Consider the following 17224-nt stretch of genomic DNA (forward strand, 5'->3'; position numbering starts at 1 on the left):
ATGTCAGATCCTCCTAATCGCAGCTCTATACTTCCTGTTTCAGTCCCCCGAGCTGGACAACATCACACGGGCGCACACGATACCCGCAACCAAACGGGATCATACATATAGTTATCCATCCAGGCAGCCATTCTACACCAACATCACATCCTGGTGGGGTTAAGGTCCACATCAAAGTGGATTATAGGGTGGATAAAGCCAGCGCTACAGTGACCGCTAGCAGACGTACCACCTTATTATTTCTCGCCCATGGGGGTTTCGAGAACGTCTCAAAAACTGTCCGCTTCTTTCCCCCCCTACTTTTGTTCATAACAATCATAATAACCGACGATAATCTCTGCCGAAGAGATGCATTGCTTACAAAAAAATAAAAAATGGGTTAGCATAACACAAATAACACACAGCAGCCCTACAGAAACACACAAACTGATAACCATAACTCATAATCCTGTCATTCAAAAATACACAACAGGCTAATCTGCTCCCACACATCGCAACAGAGGGGGCTGTCACGGATGGGTCAGGAACCCTGCAGCGCAGTGCTATCACAACTGAAAACATTTGGACTACAAAAACATTTGGATTACAGAAGCTTGGTAGTTTTAGAATTATTTAAGATCAAGTTCAAGTGAAAGTGTGAGCCAGCTGCCCGTGTGTGTGTGTGTGTGTGTGTGTGTGCTCAGCCTCTTGACTGGCGCAGTGATGCGAGGAGGCCTACCAGAGGGCGGCTGCTCCCACCTGAGAGACAGATGTTAGTGTCATGTGTGTGAGTCCATGAGTGTACACAGGCAGACGCAAGAGGACTAGACCTGCCACAGTCATGCTGTAAAATGCACATTAGTGCGTCTAATAGCACTTCAGAAAGAAATAACACTCCACGAGCACTTAGATATTCTGATGATATGATTATTTAAACTCTGTTCATAATTCAACAGGTTGTGCAGTGTTCCAATCTTAAGTAGCAGTGTGTTCAACACTCTGTGTATGATCCATTTCCAACATTGGAATCAGACATCACAGCACTAATGTCACCGTGTCAACACCCCGGTGATAAATATGGGAGGGATTCATTAAAATAGAGAGGTTGTGTACAACTGTGAAACTCTGGAGCGATGTTGCTGAGGAACTGTGAATGCACACACACACACACACACACACACACACACAAACACACACAGGGGAGGGAGGCGTGGAGAAGGAAAAGGAGTAAATTAAAACCATACATCCCATCCTGGAAATAACACATTCTCTGCAGTGGATTTTCTTAGGATTTGCGATGGCTACAGTACGGAAGAGGGAAATTAAAGCATGGCCAAAAATAGTTAGTTTTCTCAATGTGGAGACCTGAGTCTGTGTTTTCTGGGTCCAGGGGCGATTGGAAAGGAGCTGTTCTACTGTATTAGGGGAGTATACAATATGGGCGCTCTGGCCTTGGGGGGGGGGGGGTTTACTTTGGCCTCACTGCAGCAATTCTTGCTGCAGACAGTCATTATCGCCGTTTATACACCCACGCTGTGTGGATGGCGGTGATAACGGCAGCTTGACGGCCCTCTCCGCCGAAATGTTTCTCACCATCTGCAAGAATGCAGCGGAAAAACTTACACACACAGAACAACACACACACACACACACACACACACACACACACACACAGAACACACACACACACACAGAACACACACACACACACACACACACAAACACAAACACAAACACACACACAGTTTGTTCATCCATCCATCTCTGGCCATCAGAGAGAGACGTTTACCTGGCTGGACCCAGAGTGGGCTGAGTCGGATGTGATAGTGCTGAGCTCGCAGACACAGTGCAGACGGACATCAGCTGTCGGCATCAAAGAACAGTTGAGAGTGTGTGTGTGTGTGTGTGTGTGTGTGTGTGTGAATGAGAGAGTGTGAGAGGCAGAAGCAGAAGATAAGATGGTATGATGGAGAGGCAGACAGATGGAGAAATAGGTTCTATTGATAGTAGGATTTAAGTGATATCTCCTGCAACAGCCTGTGCTTTATCGGACTAAATTAACTCAGCACAGACTAACCGCGACACCTTACATTTAGGGCTGGGTATCAAACCTCAGAAGCCAAAAAACGTATTAGAGATTCTACTCCTAATAGCCAAGAAGATGATCACAGTTGCCTTGCTGAGGCCCCACCCTCCAACAGTAGCACAATGGAAAGAAAGGGTGAAAAATGTCCATCTAATGGAGACACTCACAGCAAGACTCCTGTTAAAAATTGACTATTTTCTAGTCAAAGGGTCTCCATTCACATAGAGTTTACCAAGACTGTGCCAAAAATGAGCTGCCTCTTATAAGAGGGTTAGGGTACTTTAGGGTAGGTTAGGGTAAGAACAACTTGACTGTTCCTATGTTTTATGTACTAGGTAATTTAGTATTCTCGTATATCTGCATGTATAAAGATGGATCTGTATACGCACTGTACACTGTCTGACATGTCACGGATACGAAATGTAACCTTGCTGAAAATGTGTAGAAGAAAAAATGTACAATTTAAAACGTTGGAAAAAGCAAAAACAAAACTATGAAAAAAATGCTTAAAAACATCGAAAAAAAAAGTGTTTTTTTCCAAGGTTGACGGAATATATATATATATATATATATATATATATATATATATATATATATATACAGTGGGGGAAATAAGTATTTGACCCCTTGCTGATTTTGCAGGTTTGCCCACTTACAAAGAATGCAAAAATCTACAATTGTAATCATATGTACATTCTAACAGGGAAAGACAGAATCCCAAAGAAAATTCCAGAAAATCACATCATATGAATTTATTAAAATTGATAACCATCTGATGAGGAAAAACAAGTATTTGACCCCCTGGACAAACAGCATGTTAATATTTTGTAGAAAAGCCATTATTGGCCAGCACAGATGTCAAACGGTTTTTATAGTTGGTGACAAGGTTTGTGCACATTTCGGCATTTCATGTACATATGATTACAATTGTAGATTTTTGCATTCTTTGTAAGTGGGCAAACCTGCAAAATCAGCAAGGGGTCAAATACTTATTTCCCCCACTGTATATATATATCCTACTAATACTGTGTTTGACACCGTTTCGCCTTCAGAACTGCCTTAATTCTTCGTGGCATTGATTCAACAAGGTGCTGGAAGCATTCTTTAGAAATGTTGGCCCATATTGAGAGGATAGCATCTTACAGTTGATGGAGATTTGTGGGATGCACATCCAGGGCACGAAGCTCCCGTTCCACCACATCCCAAAGATGTTCTATTGGGTTGAGATCTGGTGACTGTGGGGGCCATTTTAGTACAGTGAACTCATTGTCATGTTCAAGAAACCAATTTGACATGATTGGAGCTTTGTGACCTGGTGCATTATCCTGCTGGAAGTAGCCATCAGAGGATGGGTACATGGTGGTCATAAAAGGATGGACATGGTCAGGAACAATGCTCAGGTAGGCTGTGGCATTTAAATCATGCCCAATTGGTACTAAGGGGCCTAAAGTGTGCCAAGAAAACACCCTCCAAACCATTACAGCACCACCACCACCCTGCCCAGTGGTAACAAAGCATGACGGATCCATGTTCTCATTCTGTTCACGCCAAATTCTGACTCTACCATCTGAATGTCTCAACAGAAATCAAGACTCATCAGACCAGGCAACATTTTTCCAGTCTTCAACTGTCCAATTTTGGTGAGCTCGTGCAAATTGTAGCCTCATTTTCCTATTTTTAGAGATGAGTGGTAGCTGGTGGGGTCTTCTGCTGGTGTAGCCCATCCACCTCAAGGTTGTGCGTGTTGTGGGGCTTCAAAAATGCTTTGCTGCATACCTCGGTTGTAACGAGTGGTTATTTGAGTCAAAGTTGATCTTCGATCAGCTGGAATCAGTCGGCCCATTCTCCTCTGACCTCTAGCATCAACAAGGTTTTTCCGCCCCCCAGGACTGCCACATACTGGATGTTTTTCCTTTTTCACACCATTCTTTGTAAACCCTAGAAATGGTTGTGCATGAAAATCCAAGTAACTGAGCAGATTGTGAAATACTCAGATGAAAACAACTTTGTCATAGTTCTGAGAAAACTATTTCATTTGTCATAACCTGTATGTGCTTCATTTCATTTGTCATCAGCTATTTCCAGATTTAAATAACTTTTTTTTGTATGTTGTAAATGTTAGAGCTGCATCCGGTGTAGAAAAAGTCCTTGTACGGCTGCTTAGTGTCAAGAGAAAATGAAACACAGAGGCATTCATGATGTCCAGCTTATTTGTTAAACTGAAAAAACAGCAATAGTTTGAACTGCTTGCTCTCATCAAAATTAAATCACAAATCTGATAGCACAGCAACAGCGAAAACCCCAAACCAATGGAATATTATGTTTTCATGCCAAAGTAGTCCCAAGTATGGAGATGTAAGTGTCATACGTGCTAGTGTTTTTCATTCTTAGCTTAACTGAATTTTATCTAACCAAATTATGCTTTCAAGCATCAAAACTAGGATACATGAGCTACATATGCATGAGTCCAGAACCTTCTAGCATGTAAATGACCCAACAGAAAAACCACAACTTTTCACCATTGAACACTGGAGATGAAGCATGTAGACCATTAAGTGATTAAGAAAGACATAGCAGAAGAAGTCAGCCCAAACATTCCCTTTGACCCCCCCCCCCCCCTTAGTTTGTAGGCCTGTGTCTGGCCAGTCTGGGGGTCAGCTGAGAGGGAGAAGCTAGGAGATAAGCCTATCTCCCACTGTGTCCATCACACTACAGGAGATACCAACAGACGCAACAGAAAGTGACCAGACACGCCAGACCGCAAAGTAAAGAAAGACTCCTTTCTCCTCATTCCTTGCTATCTCCTTCTATCTATTGGCTGGACCTGCAGTCCTCCGCAGGGACACTTTGATAGCACAGACCATTACCTCTTCGTGATTTACGATTGCCTAAAGACACTCAGAGAGGAATTTGACATGTACTAAACAAAGCAGGGAGTATGGTATGGAAGACAAAAGAACAGACACTAAAAGGGGGGAAAATGGGGGAGGAGAGAAAAATGTGTATTTCTTTGCCTCTCTGCTAGATGAGGGGATGTAAGAGGAGAGGGGTTGTTAAAAAAAAAAAAAAAAAGGGAGAAAGAGGTAGGGGAGTAGGGGGCGTTCCCTCTGGCTCAGGCCTTGATTAACACCAGGTCTCCTGACAGGAAATGACCCGGCCAGCTCATAGCGCCAGGAGAGCTTCCATCTGGTGTCGAGGCCGTGGAGGAATTCTCCACCCAGGAGAACGGGGCCAAAGAACCTCGAAACGGAATGAACACATTTCAATTTCAGGAGCACTAGATTGGTCCCACTGCTCGTACAGGATGAACACAGAAAAGCATCATTCTGTTCCTGTTGTTGTGGATGTAGTCACAAGCCAAAAGCAGTGCTGAGCTGCAGCCTTTTTTTTTACTCAAATATCATGAACACATGATTGATTGATGAATATATGTAAAAGAATAAAAAGTGGCAGAAGTCTTTCTGGTATCCTTTTAACCACCGGTGCACATGGAAGGGAATCAAGTACACAGATGAAGAATTATGACTAAGAAAGTCAGAAAAAAAAAACCATGTCCAGGCACTCAAGTTTGGTTACAAAAAGTGATAAAAGGCCTTTTATTTAGGGCAAAACATTAAAATACACCAACTCATATCGGCTTGAGCCTTCCTTCCTTTACTCTAGGCCTCTAAAAAAATCAAGATTTTATTGACAGCCGACGAAGACACGTTTTATAGCTAGATGTCCATCGAGAAAGTAGGTTAGGGAGTTCCTCAGATTTAAAAAAAACCAAACATGGAGGAAGTCGAACTGGCTGGAGGGAGGGAAGGGGTGGAGAGCGAGCGAGCGAGCGAGAGAGAGAGAGAGAGAGCGAGAGAGAGAGAGTGGGAGAGGGGACAGTTTGGGGAGGAAAGCGGGTACATTAGGACAGGTCATCTTTCACTGCTGACTGGAATCCCAAACGTAAACAAGTTCTTCCGCACCAACAGATAAAACGCAGATATACTGTAAGAAACAGACTCTCACGGGCGCACACACAGTCAACCAGACTCATCCACTTATTTATGAATGTTGTTTTTGAGCCAAGACAGTTGTTTCTATTTGGCCATTTGACTAAAGAAAAAGCACAAACAGAGACCCATATACATCCACAAACACACTTCGCTCAATGGTGTTTTAAGCCCCCACCGTCGACTTCAAGGCACCTAACCCTAACCCCTGCCTCAAGGCCGTTTTATGGTCCTGCGGAGGCTACACGTAGAGCTTTCGCCGTAGCCTACATAAGTGGCCTGATGTTTATACTTGTGCGCTGGTGTGTGCGTAGAGCCGGCATGTGTGTGTGCGGGGGGAGTGGGTGATAGAGCGAGGGAGAAGTGAGAGGGTGACAGTGATTAGCTTCGGAGTGAGTAGCGACTCTAGAGTCCTAGTGAGAGAAACAAAGTGTCTCCCCTGTTCTCTCGGGCCACGGTGGGAAATCTGGAGCAGGAGAAGTGAACCCTCTCCTTGATTTCATGTTGTTTATGGAGAAGGAGAACCAGGAAATGAGTCGGGGGGGGGGGGAATGGCTACCAAGCCCACGGCAGCGTGTAGTTAAATTTTAGGGTCCGGCGTAGACGCAGAGGGGTCTGCGGGGGTACGCTGTCGATTCGACGCACAACCATAAAAAGGCCTTAACCCTAGTGCCTTCCGTTCAGCGCTGCCTGCAAGACGACGTTGGGGGCTTAAAATAGGGTGACCAGACGTCCCGAATAATTCGGGACAGTCCCGAAATCCAAGCAGTTGTCCCGAGTCCCAAATCCTGCCCTAATTGTCCCGAAAATCAGAGAAAAGTCTCAAGAGCAGACTCTTGAGTAGTTCTAGTCTGATAGCACATTAAAAACTGTTCATGGAGATTGAGTCGTCCTGCAGCCAGCTCCCGGTCCGGCAGATGGTCCGGGGCGCTCTGCCTGCGACCCGCCTCCAAAACGTTCCGAAAGTCCTCCTCGTCTCCGAAACAAAAGCCCCCCATCCCCGTCGGAAGACAAAGGGGTGGCATCACAGCTGAGGGACAACGCAGTCTGGGGTTGAAATACTTAACCAAAGGTTAATTACAAAAAAATACAACCTTTTTGTCCCTTTTTTATGTTATAGAGTAGATGAAGAGAGCGCACGTTGCAGCCATGAGGCCAGGGAAAGTGCACGTGCATAGACTGTTAATATATACAGTCTATGTGCACGTGCAGGCAGCCACGAGAAGGAGTGATTGGATTGGATGTTGCTGATGTTAAAGCGCCGTCATTGTGTTTGTTTTATTTGTTTCATAATGACACTTGAGTTCATGATTTTAATGGTTTCTTATTTGTATTTTTGGGTTTTCATGACAGACAGTTGAATTCCTGAATAAAAATAATAAATCATTTTGGTGCAGAGTTTGGAAATGTATTCCTCTCAGGCTAAGTGCTGCACAGACTGCAAAGCAGAAACTTATGTATGTTGATGGAGAGTGATGTCTTCCAAGAGGAGCCAAGGAGTCCGTGCAGAAGACGAGAGAGGCGAGTGGGTAGAGCGTGTCGGCTGGACTCCTCCGCTGACCCTCCGTCTGACCCGCGCCTGCACTGTCGCGTGTGCAGGGGCCAGGGGCCACGGTCTCGGTTAGAGTCCCTCTGGAGCTGGCCAGAGGGACTTGAGCGACTGAGTGTGTGTCTATTCGCAAGTCTGTGTGGGAATTGGGATAGTGTCCTCTTTTTCATACTACAAGCCCGATTCCCAGCGGCGATATAAGTGCTTACGAGCCTTTTATGATGTGCATTTCCTGTCATAAATAAGAGGCAGAGGAATTCTCCGCTGAGCGCTAACACACTCCATAAAACAAACAGAGGTGTAAACTACACCCTGGGCCAGCTCTGTGAAATCTAGCCGACAAACTGGGGGCTCCTACTGACTGCAATGGTTTGACAGATGATGGTTTGCTTCTGAGTGATAATACTACAGATTATTGTGTTTGTTACTGCATACAGCACAGTACTATCTACAGTACAGTATTTACTGTAATACATATGCAAACAGATCTCTTTCCCTTCCCGGTTGTTTCATACTATTTCATTGCAAAGTCAAAATGAATCATGGAACGATATAGCGTGGTTGAAGTTTGACCACTTCTCCAAGCGGCGTCGTCACTTCTGTTTCTGGTGTGTTTCGGTTCTTCAGTTTAGTTTTGACAGTGTACTCTGGACCAATGGGATAAACTTACACAAGCTTTTACTGAGTTCTAAAATGTCATGTGTTTTGATCAGGTACTTCCCAAGCATCTAGAGCATCTATCTAGCATATAGAGCAATAGAAGAAGTATATATGATTGTTGCTTTGTGCAACTATCCATTCATGTATCCAGTGGTGGAATGTAACTAAGTACATTTACTCAAGTACTGTACTTTGAAATTTGAGGTACTTGTACTTTACTTGAGTCTTTTCATGCCACTTTCTACTTCTACTCTGCTACATTTCAGAGAGGAATATTGTACTTTTTACTCCACTAGATTCATCTGTTACAGCTTTAGTTCCTAGTTACTTTACAAATTGAGATTTTTGCACACAAAACACACATAGTTAATAAAATACAATGTTTAATTAACTACCCAACAGTATACAGTATAGGCCTACAAGTCCAGCTAAAATGATTAGGCCATTAAACACTTAGTTGATTGACAGAACTGTTTGGATCGTTTCCAGTTTCTAACATTTGAGGATTTTTCTGCATTGAGTACTTTTATTTTTAATACTTTAAGTACATTTTCCTAATGATACTTACATAATTTTACTTAACATTTTCAATGCAGGACTTTAACTTGTAATAGAGTATTTTTACAGTGTGGTATTAGTAGTTTTACTTAAGTAAAGAATGTGAATACTTCTTCCACCGCTTCATGTATCCATCCATCCATTTCAAACCTGACGGGTCAGTATCCTTGTTGTGAACAGCAAGTGGAGCAGAAAACACATCTTTTGGTTTATGTGTATTTTTTTACTAATAAACAAACAAATAGTGAAATGTGTTCTAATGCTAAAAGAGAAGAATTGTTTGCATTGCATTTTTTTTAAAGCTAATTTGAAAAAGTACATAGATGTGGGATACCCATCGGAAAAAAAACTAGACTCCAAAACGTTACTAAAATGTCTATTTTCAAGCTTTCAATTTTACCTACTAAATACTCCAACGGTCTGCTCAAAAAAGAATGCAGAACAAATTTTAGAAGCAGTGCGATTGCATTCAAGTCAATGGAAAGACGCAATTAGACACACATTTGCCTGGGGAGTCGCAAATTGATACAGAGGTGCATCCACGCAAGTTGAAAATGTTTCTACTTGAGCTAAAAGTTTTTGCTTACCCAGGGCCTTTATGAATCTGCTTCATGAACATACAGAGACAAGAGGAACAAGGAGAAACTGGAGGGAAATAAGAGAAAGACCCAGACACACTCCCACAGACACGTTCGGTGCAAACATTGCTAGCTAACTAACAGTTAACATACTGATGGTAAATGAACTGTTTAGGATGAAAAACAACAAATGGTTCAGCGGTCAAATTTGTGCAAAATGACGCAAGGTTAACACCTTAAAGTGCTCATATTATGCTCATTTTCAGGTTCAGAATTATATTTAGAGGTTATATCAGAATAGGTTTACATGGTTTAATTTTCAAAAAAACACCATATTTGTGTTGTACTGCACATTGCTGCAGCTCTTCTTTTCAGCTCTTTGTTTTAGCTACAGAGTGAGACATCTCACTTCTGTTCCATCTTTGTTGGGAGTCACACATGCTCAGTACCTAGGTAAGGACTACTAGCCAGTCAGAAGCAGAGTATGAGGGCATGCCCTGACAGTAGCTAGGTAAGGACTACTAGCCAGTCAGAAGCAGAGTACGAGGGCGTGCCCTGACAGTAGCTAGGTAAGGACTACTATCCAGTCAGAAGCAGAGTACGAGGGCGTGTCCTGACAGTACCTAGGTAAGGACTACTAGCCAGTCAGAAGCAGAGTATGAGGGCGTGCCCTGACAGTAGCTAGGTAAGGACTACTAGCCAGTCAGAAGCAGAGTATGAGGGCGTGCCCTGACAGTACCTAGGTAAGGACTACTAGCCAGTCAGAATCAGAGTATGAGGGCGTGCCCTGACAGTACCTAGGTAAGGACTACTAGCCAGTCAGAAGCAGAGTATGAGGGCGTGCCATGCTAGCAGCTAGGCGAGCATTATAACGTGTGTTCCAAAGTGACCACGTTTGTCTCTGAAGTAAAGGCTGGACTACAATAGAGCTGTTTGGAGCAGTTTGTGAACAGTGTTTTCTGTTGGAGATGGTAAGTCCCTTTGGGGGGGGCTTTGGGCTTTTTCACTTTGTGAACCTATAACGTGCAAAAAAAGATATATAACACAATAAAAGGAAAGGGAAAAGCCAAAAAGCATAATATGAGCACCTTAATAGACGGCATATTCCAAGCCTTATCTTGCACCTCAACTATAACTACACACGCTTTAGTTAAAGTATACATCACTCTAAGAGCGTCAGTGATGGGACCGTCAACATTAAAAGAGTGACAAGGCAAAACTGTCATAGTGACACTTGCACAATCTCCCTTGTCCCCTGTCGGAGACAGTTTTCCAGATGTGGAAAACGTGTTTGACAGTTCATCTACAGTATATTGCCATGTTGCTCAACTGCCTCAGAGTTGTAGCCATTTGTTACCCTGAATGGCTGTTACCTTCTGTCTAGTCTATCTCCACGACGTTCCACTGCCGGGATTGCTCCGGTGCCGCCGGAAATTCTGCCGGATTTCACTCTCTTGTCACTCCGTCCCCTTCCTCTTCCTTTGTGTTGGCGTTCTAACCTCTGGTGGATTTGTGAGGACTATGGTTAACTGCTCTTCAGATCTCTGCAGGGTAAATCCAGACAGCTAGCTAGACTATCTGGTTTTCTGTTGCACAACTAAAACTACTTTTGAATGTCCACATGTTCCACCAAAACAAGTTCCTTCCAGAGACTCTTTTGCAGCGGCACCGTGGCTCCGTCCGGCGCTTAGCGCCGCCCATGACGATTGTGATTGGTTTTAAGAAATGCCAATAAACCAGAGCATGTTGTTCTCCCATCCCGGAATGCTATGTGGACTAGCCAGACCCTCCTCCGCGGTGCTGTGGAGGAAGGTCTGGCAAAGTGAGACTACCTTCTGTCACACTGTCCTTTGGGTCCAAATTAGCCCAACCCTGAGGAGAGGAAAGCAGTAACTGGGATGGATACAAGGAAACAAGGGTACAGTATTGAGACCCGACCGCCGTGTGTAAGTGCTGCCTGGGGAGCAGACTTGGGGTGGGGTGTGACTGTGTGTGTGGCCCTGCCTGTTCACCAGGCCTGTCTGGCCCGCCAGTGAGGAGCTGATGAGCCTCTGTTAATTAAAGCCTGAGCTCCATGTCATCAGCTTATCTGATGAAGTGAGCTAGAGATAACAATGCCACCGGCTGCTTTGTTCACCCCGGGGTTGTACGGTTTTCACCTCATACATCTATGTGTGGTATGTGTGTGTTTGTGTAACAGAGGAGGAAGTAAAGAAAGACCACCAATTAAAAATAATTGGGACTAATTTCATAAACACAGTGCAACAGGGGAAATATATTTAATCAGGCGCGATCATTAGACCAACTTATGCTCCACTTCCCCCTGCAAAGCAGCCTGGTGCTGCAGGGCCTCAGAGAGAGGGAAGAAGAAGGAAACAGAGGGTTGTAAAAAGAGAGAAAGAGGGAGAAAAAAATGGAAAAGGAAATAAAAAATTTAAAAAAACAAAGAAAAGAAAAGTTTGAGGAGTAGGCATACGGAGAGTTGGTGGCTAAAGTTATGTGTGATCCCTTTCATGTCCCTTGACTGGCCCGCGTTGCCGTGCCAACCCAAACAGCGGTGTTGGGGAGGTCCGACTCTCCCACTGCTCCCCCTCTTCCTTGCCCCGCACACACCGCTCTGACAGGATGAATAACAAGCCCAATGTGTTTCTGAGGCACAGAGAGAGAGAGAGAAGAGCATGACATGAAAACCGCTGCGACTTCCAGTTAAAATCCACGTCTCGCTCTAAAAAACCTTATTTTGTGACATTCTTCCCTTCTTCTGTCGCTGCTGCCAGTAAATCACTATCATCGCCATCTGGGGAATGGGATTTCACATTCTCACTACTGGAGATGCACACCCACACATGGACATAAGTACAGACAAACTATGATCCATCATTCTGAGCTAGCAAGATGTCCTATGGTGAAGAATTAGGAACATTTGGGTTGGCCTGCTCTCTTTCTCAGCCCACTGCGCCACAATGCTGAGAGAAGGGAAGAAGAAATTAGAAAGAAGAAGAGGGGGGTTTGATTCTGCACCAAAGGCTGACAGGAAACAAATCCAGAGGAACACTCATTTGCGCTCTGTTACCAGCATCAGTGTCGTTTTTTTTGCCACAACTGAACAAGAGATTAACAGTAACAGCTTGGAGCTGTTTACAACCTGCACACATCACACACACCACCCATGCACACCACAGACTGTCTGGCAACACCCAATCAGACTCCAGGTTTTGGGAGAGCAGTGGGTTCCTTATCCAATCACATAGTTTTTTTTTCTCTCTCTAATCGCCGCGTTTGCCTATGACCACGGCTCTTTCCACATGCGGTGTTGGCTGTGGAGCGTTTGGTTTAAGAGCTCATTTCCCAGGCTGCAATGAGCGCAATCATCTTCTTGGATAAATACTGTTCAACCCTTTAATCAACGCCATACCCTAAGACAACAATGCAGACATATACTGTACAGTCCTGTAGAATATGAATGTCATTTCACATGCACAGACACATGCACATGTGATGAAAAGGTTGCATTATGTACACAAAGGCACAGAGAGGAACAACTTTACATCAAGACATTTGAAGGGCTCTGTTTAGGCTGCTCTACGGTCCTTCCTCCAACCAAGCACTGTGGGGAGAGACTTTTTTTTTTTTTTTTTTTTTTTTTTTTAAAAAGGGAAAGTCTGTGAGATTTTTTTTTTTTTTTTTTATTGCCATAAATTCCATGAAAAGACCAAATCAAACAACGAACTGATCCTACTAACAAGTATTGCCTGTGTAGCTAAAGCCTGATATAGCTATCCTACAGTATATAGCTCCATTGTTGTTCAAAAACTACACATTCAACACTTTAAAGAGCCACAGTGTTGCACAGAGTGACATGTTCCTTTATTACCACCAACATAGGCACAGTAGTTTTTTATTTTTATTTCGAGTCCACTGTCCTGTTGCCGTAAATACTCATTTGCGTAAATACTCATTTGCCGCTGAAAATAGTCCCCAACAAAAACTATAGTGCCCAGTTTCAGGAACGTATTTAGCCTCTAAAAAAAAAAAAATCAAAGTATACATTTGTGACCCAAGAGTTAGTTAGTTCTTAAGAGTAGTTTAGTGGGACAATTCGAGGAGTCATAGGACCCTATTTTAACGATCTAAGCGCATGGTGTTTAATGCCTGGCGCAGGTGCGTTTAGGGCGTGTCCAAATCCACTTTTGCTAGTTTGACGTCGGAAAAAAGGGTCTGTGAGCTGAGTGCATGGTTCTTAAGGGTTGTACTTAGTGTCTTCATTAATTATAGGTTCCTATGATTCCTATGCCTCTCTTTAAAAGCCAGGCGTGTATGGACCTTGGCGCATTGCTATTACGATGGCAGATTTGCACCATAATATTTTTATTTGTAATCTTCTGCACGTGTGTGTGCTGCTGCGTTATTGTCTTTAGACTTTAGGTTTTTGTTGGTCAATGCCGTGATCACTTCCCACTGCCTCAAGATAACAATATGCCCAGAATGCACCTGAACACACCTCCCTGGAAGACCAGCACGCCCATGGGCCACAGCTGGGCGCAGGAGCATTTGTTATTTAAAGGACGCGGGCGCTGGACGGGAAACTGACAACTGGGTCGGTCTTAAACTAGCAGAGACACTTGCGTTGGGCTTTGTGCTGCGCCGGGTGCAAGATAGGGCCCAGAAAGTAGTAAGCCTTTATCTTATCAATATCCCTATAAATAAAGACGCATATCCTCCTCATGGCTTTTGTAACAAACCGTTGCTTTCTGCTCACAAATGCAAATAGGGAAAACAACTTTTTTAACCCCTCTCACCGGCCTTAATGTAAAAAACTACGAGTTCATGGATGTTAGATGCTGCGCCGCAGAAGGTCTACCAGGGCTGACAGGAAACATGGAACAGAAAAACAATCTCCAGTGTGAAGTAGTCTAAGGAACACCATTTCCTGAAGATGCTCTTTAATTAAGTTCCCAGAAGGAGGTCATTAGCGGGGTCGGGGTGTGTTGCATTAGCCTGTCCTGTGTAGAGTCCTAAACTTACTTGTCCTTATTTCTTCTCTTTGTTTCTGCCATTCTTGTATGTGTGTGTGTGTGTGTGTGTGTGTGTGTGTATATTGTTCTTGTGTTTCTGCATGCGCCGTAGCCAAGGGGAGCAAAATAGAAGAATTTGTAAAAACATTGTTCTCATGGCGACCAGGTTTCATTCAACGTCTGGTTTCAATTTGAGTCTTTTAATTGGAGGAGAATGTCACAATCAGTGTTTTGCTCTGGATGCAGAGAGAGACGACCTCCCGCCTCATGTTACCCCAGCCAAGCACTTCATCGCCTACCATAAAAACTCTCACACAGACGCTCGTGCGTGCGCATACACACGCTCACATTTAAATGCAGGGTGCACACACTGCTGAATTCCTCTGAACGGGCAAGACACACACACACACACACACACACGCGCACACACACACACACACACACACACACACACACACACACACACACACACACACACACACACACACACACACACACACACACACACACACACACACACACACACACACACACACACACACACCTTTTTCTGTCTAAAAAGCACCTGGCACACTATGACAGGGTAATTTCCAATGAAGTGTTTATAACAGAGAGTCAGGTTTTTTTAACATGAGCCACATCTCTCAGCCTTTGCCTGCCAAGAGGCCCCACAATTCCAAGCTGCACTTAGCCAAGTAGAACAGGAAGAGAGAAAGAAAGAGTATGAGAAGGAAAAAAGTGAAAAAGAGCAAGAGGGATCAACAACCTTTATTAGTGCTTTACATAGATTTACCAACCCTATATATACTATATGAGCCTATGTGCGATATGAGCTGAAAACCCAAACAGCAGCGTATTATTTCAGGGTGTGTGCTAAGGTACGGAGCGGGCCAAAACTAAAAGTAGCTCTAATTATGAACTGTGTGGCAGGGGAGGAGACCGTGCGTGTGTGTGTGTGTGTGTGTGTGTGTGTGTGTGTGTGTGCACAGGCCCAAGGTTAAAGACGCCATTACTCTGGGAGGTACAGCTGGCTGTGGTGTGGAGGTAGACGCTTAATTCATCTCAAGGCCTTGATCTGCTCTACCACACAGTTACCAGCTCAGCTAAACCAGCAATGACTCTGGCGGTGCACAAAGGAACCAAAGGCTACATCTACATTACTATGTTTTGGTTTAAAAAGAAAGAATATCTTTTATTACGTTTACGGCTCGGCTCCACACTTTTCCGGCGTTTCCGAGCCCCTAAAACGGAGACATTTGGAAACACTGCTGCCCCTGTTTTGGTTTGAAAACTCTGTCGTTTGTAGTCTAGACGGGGCAGAAACTGAGACCTTTAAAAATGGTGATGCATGTCAGTCAGGGGTATCGGTTAGGTAGACTTACAGACCTTTCAGTAACAGTTCCACCTTGTCGATGGTCCAAGCAAATAAATCCCTGGTCTTGTTGAGTTGTTGTTCTCTCTCCAAAGTATTTTCTGTATTTTCAACTAATACAGCCATGATTTTGAACTGCAGAGTAACAGACAATCTGTTCACACCGGCACACGCATACCTAGTGGATGTGAATGGTCACGTGATATTTTAATATAGACGGAGATAAGTTCCGTAACGGAGCTTAAAATTGTGTGATCGTTCTTGTGTGAAAACGCCGCTTAAAAATGAAAAAGTACTGGTGTAGATGTAGCCAAAGAAACCAGCAGACGCACACTGGTGCCTATGAACCACACAAATAACGTTTTCCTATATCTGTCAGCTGTGCAGGTAAATCTCATTGTTGTGGCAGAGGGGCTGTAGACATGAAAGTGAAGGGTAATTTCTCCCTCACACTTATCCACGTGCACAAAGTTCAGACATTCCTACGCCCGACTATTTGCGTAATGGCTTACTAAACTGACCAGAAAGCGTGTGTACTGTAGGTGTATGCGTGAAAGAGTGTGATGCAGGATGAGAGAGAAGGATGGGGTGTGAAAACTTTGATACAAGTCCTCTCATTAACAGCACTGGAGGCGGACAGAGGAAATAAACAATCAGCTGTTCCCACTCTCCTACTGCAATTTCTCTCCTTTTCGACCATCAGCAAATTTGGCAACCTGAGCGTGCTCCTGGAAGCAATCATGAAAATTGTGATCACATTAACTCTCTCTCACCGGTGAGTTTCTGGAGCAAGGGGCTGAGTTCTGTCTCTCGGGTGATGACCAGGGTGAGCGCTCCGATCAGCTCCCTCTCCAGCTTCTCCAGCATGCCCTGGGTATCCTGGTCTGCGGGCTGCGCCTCGTCAGCCAGGGAGTACAGGTACACCAGCAGGAGGATCAGCTCATCAGGCCCGCATTCATCCTCCCTGGACCTCCACCCCAGGGTGCTGTCCTCGCCTCCGCGGGGCTTCATCAAGGGCAGCAGCTGCCTCAGCACAACGGGGAAATCAGAGTCTCCAAGAGCCTGTCACACGCACGCACGCACGCACGCACGCACGCACACACACACACACACACACGCACGCACACACACAAACGCACACACACGCACGCACACGCACGCACACGCACACACAAAACAGATGGTTAGTCAGCAGACAGCAATTTTTTTTAACTTCTAGAGACCTGTAAAGGTGCCATATAGGTTAGATTTTTACTGCCCACAGCCCAAAATGTGCAGGGGCCGGATATATTAAAGGGAGAACGCCACCGATTACACATGAAAGTCAGGTTTACAGGAGCAGTACGTTCTGAGATTAAAGTCAGAATTCTGACTTTATTCTCTGTAATCTGACTTTAAAACTCAGATACTTTCACGTGTCCCTAATCATCTTCCGTAG

General features: G+C 44.3%; 1 protein-coding gene across 2 annotated transcripts in view; it reads right to left on the bottom strand.

Annotated features, from left to right (window-relative positions):
- Positions 1–17224, bottom strand: part of scfd2 (sec1 family domain containing 2) — a 121155-nt gene that overhangs the window by 56603 nt on the left and 47328 nt on the right. For both annotated transcript variants that reach the window (XM_028588186.1, XM_028588188.1), the window contains exon 5: positions 16560–16848. In XM_028588186.1, the coding sequence (XP_028443987.1) occupies positions 16560–16848 (289 nt within the window). The remainder of the gene's footprint in view (positions 1–16559; positions 16849–17224) is intronic.

Source organism: Perca flavescens, chromosome 9, assembly GCF_004354835.1.
Source record: "Perca flavescens isolate YP-PL-M2 chromosome 9, PFLA_1.0, whole genome shotgun sequence".
Lineage (NCBI taxonomy): Eukaryota > Metazoa > Chordata > Actinopteri > Perciformes > Percidae > Perca > Perca flavescens.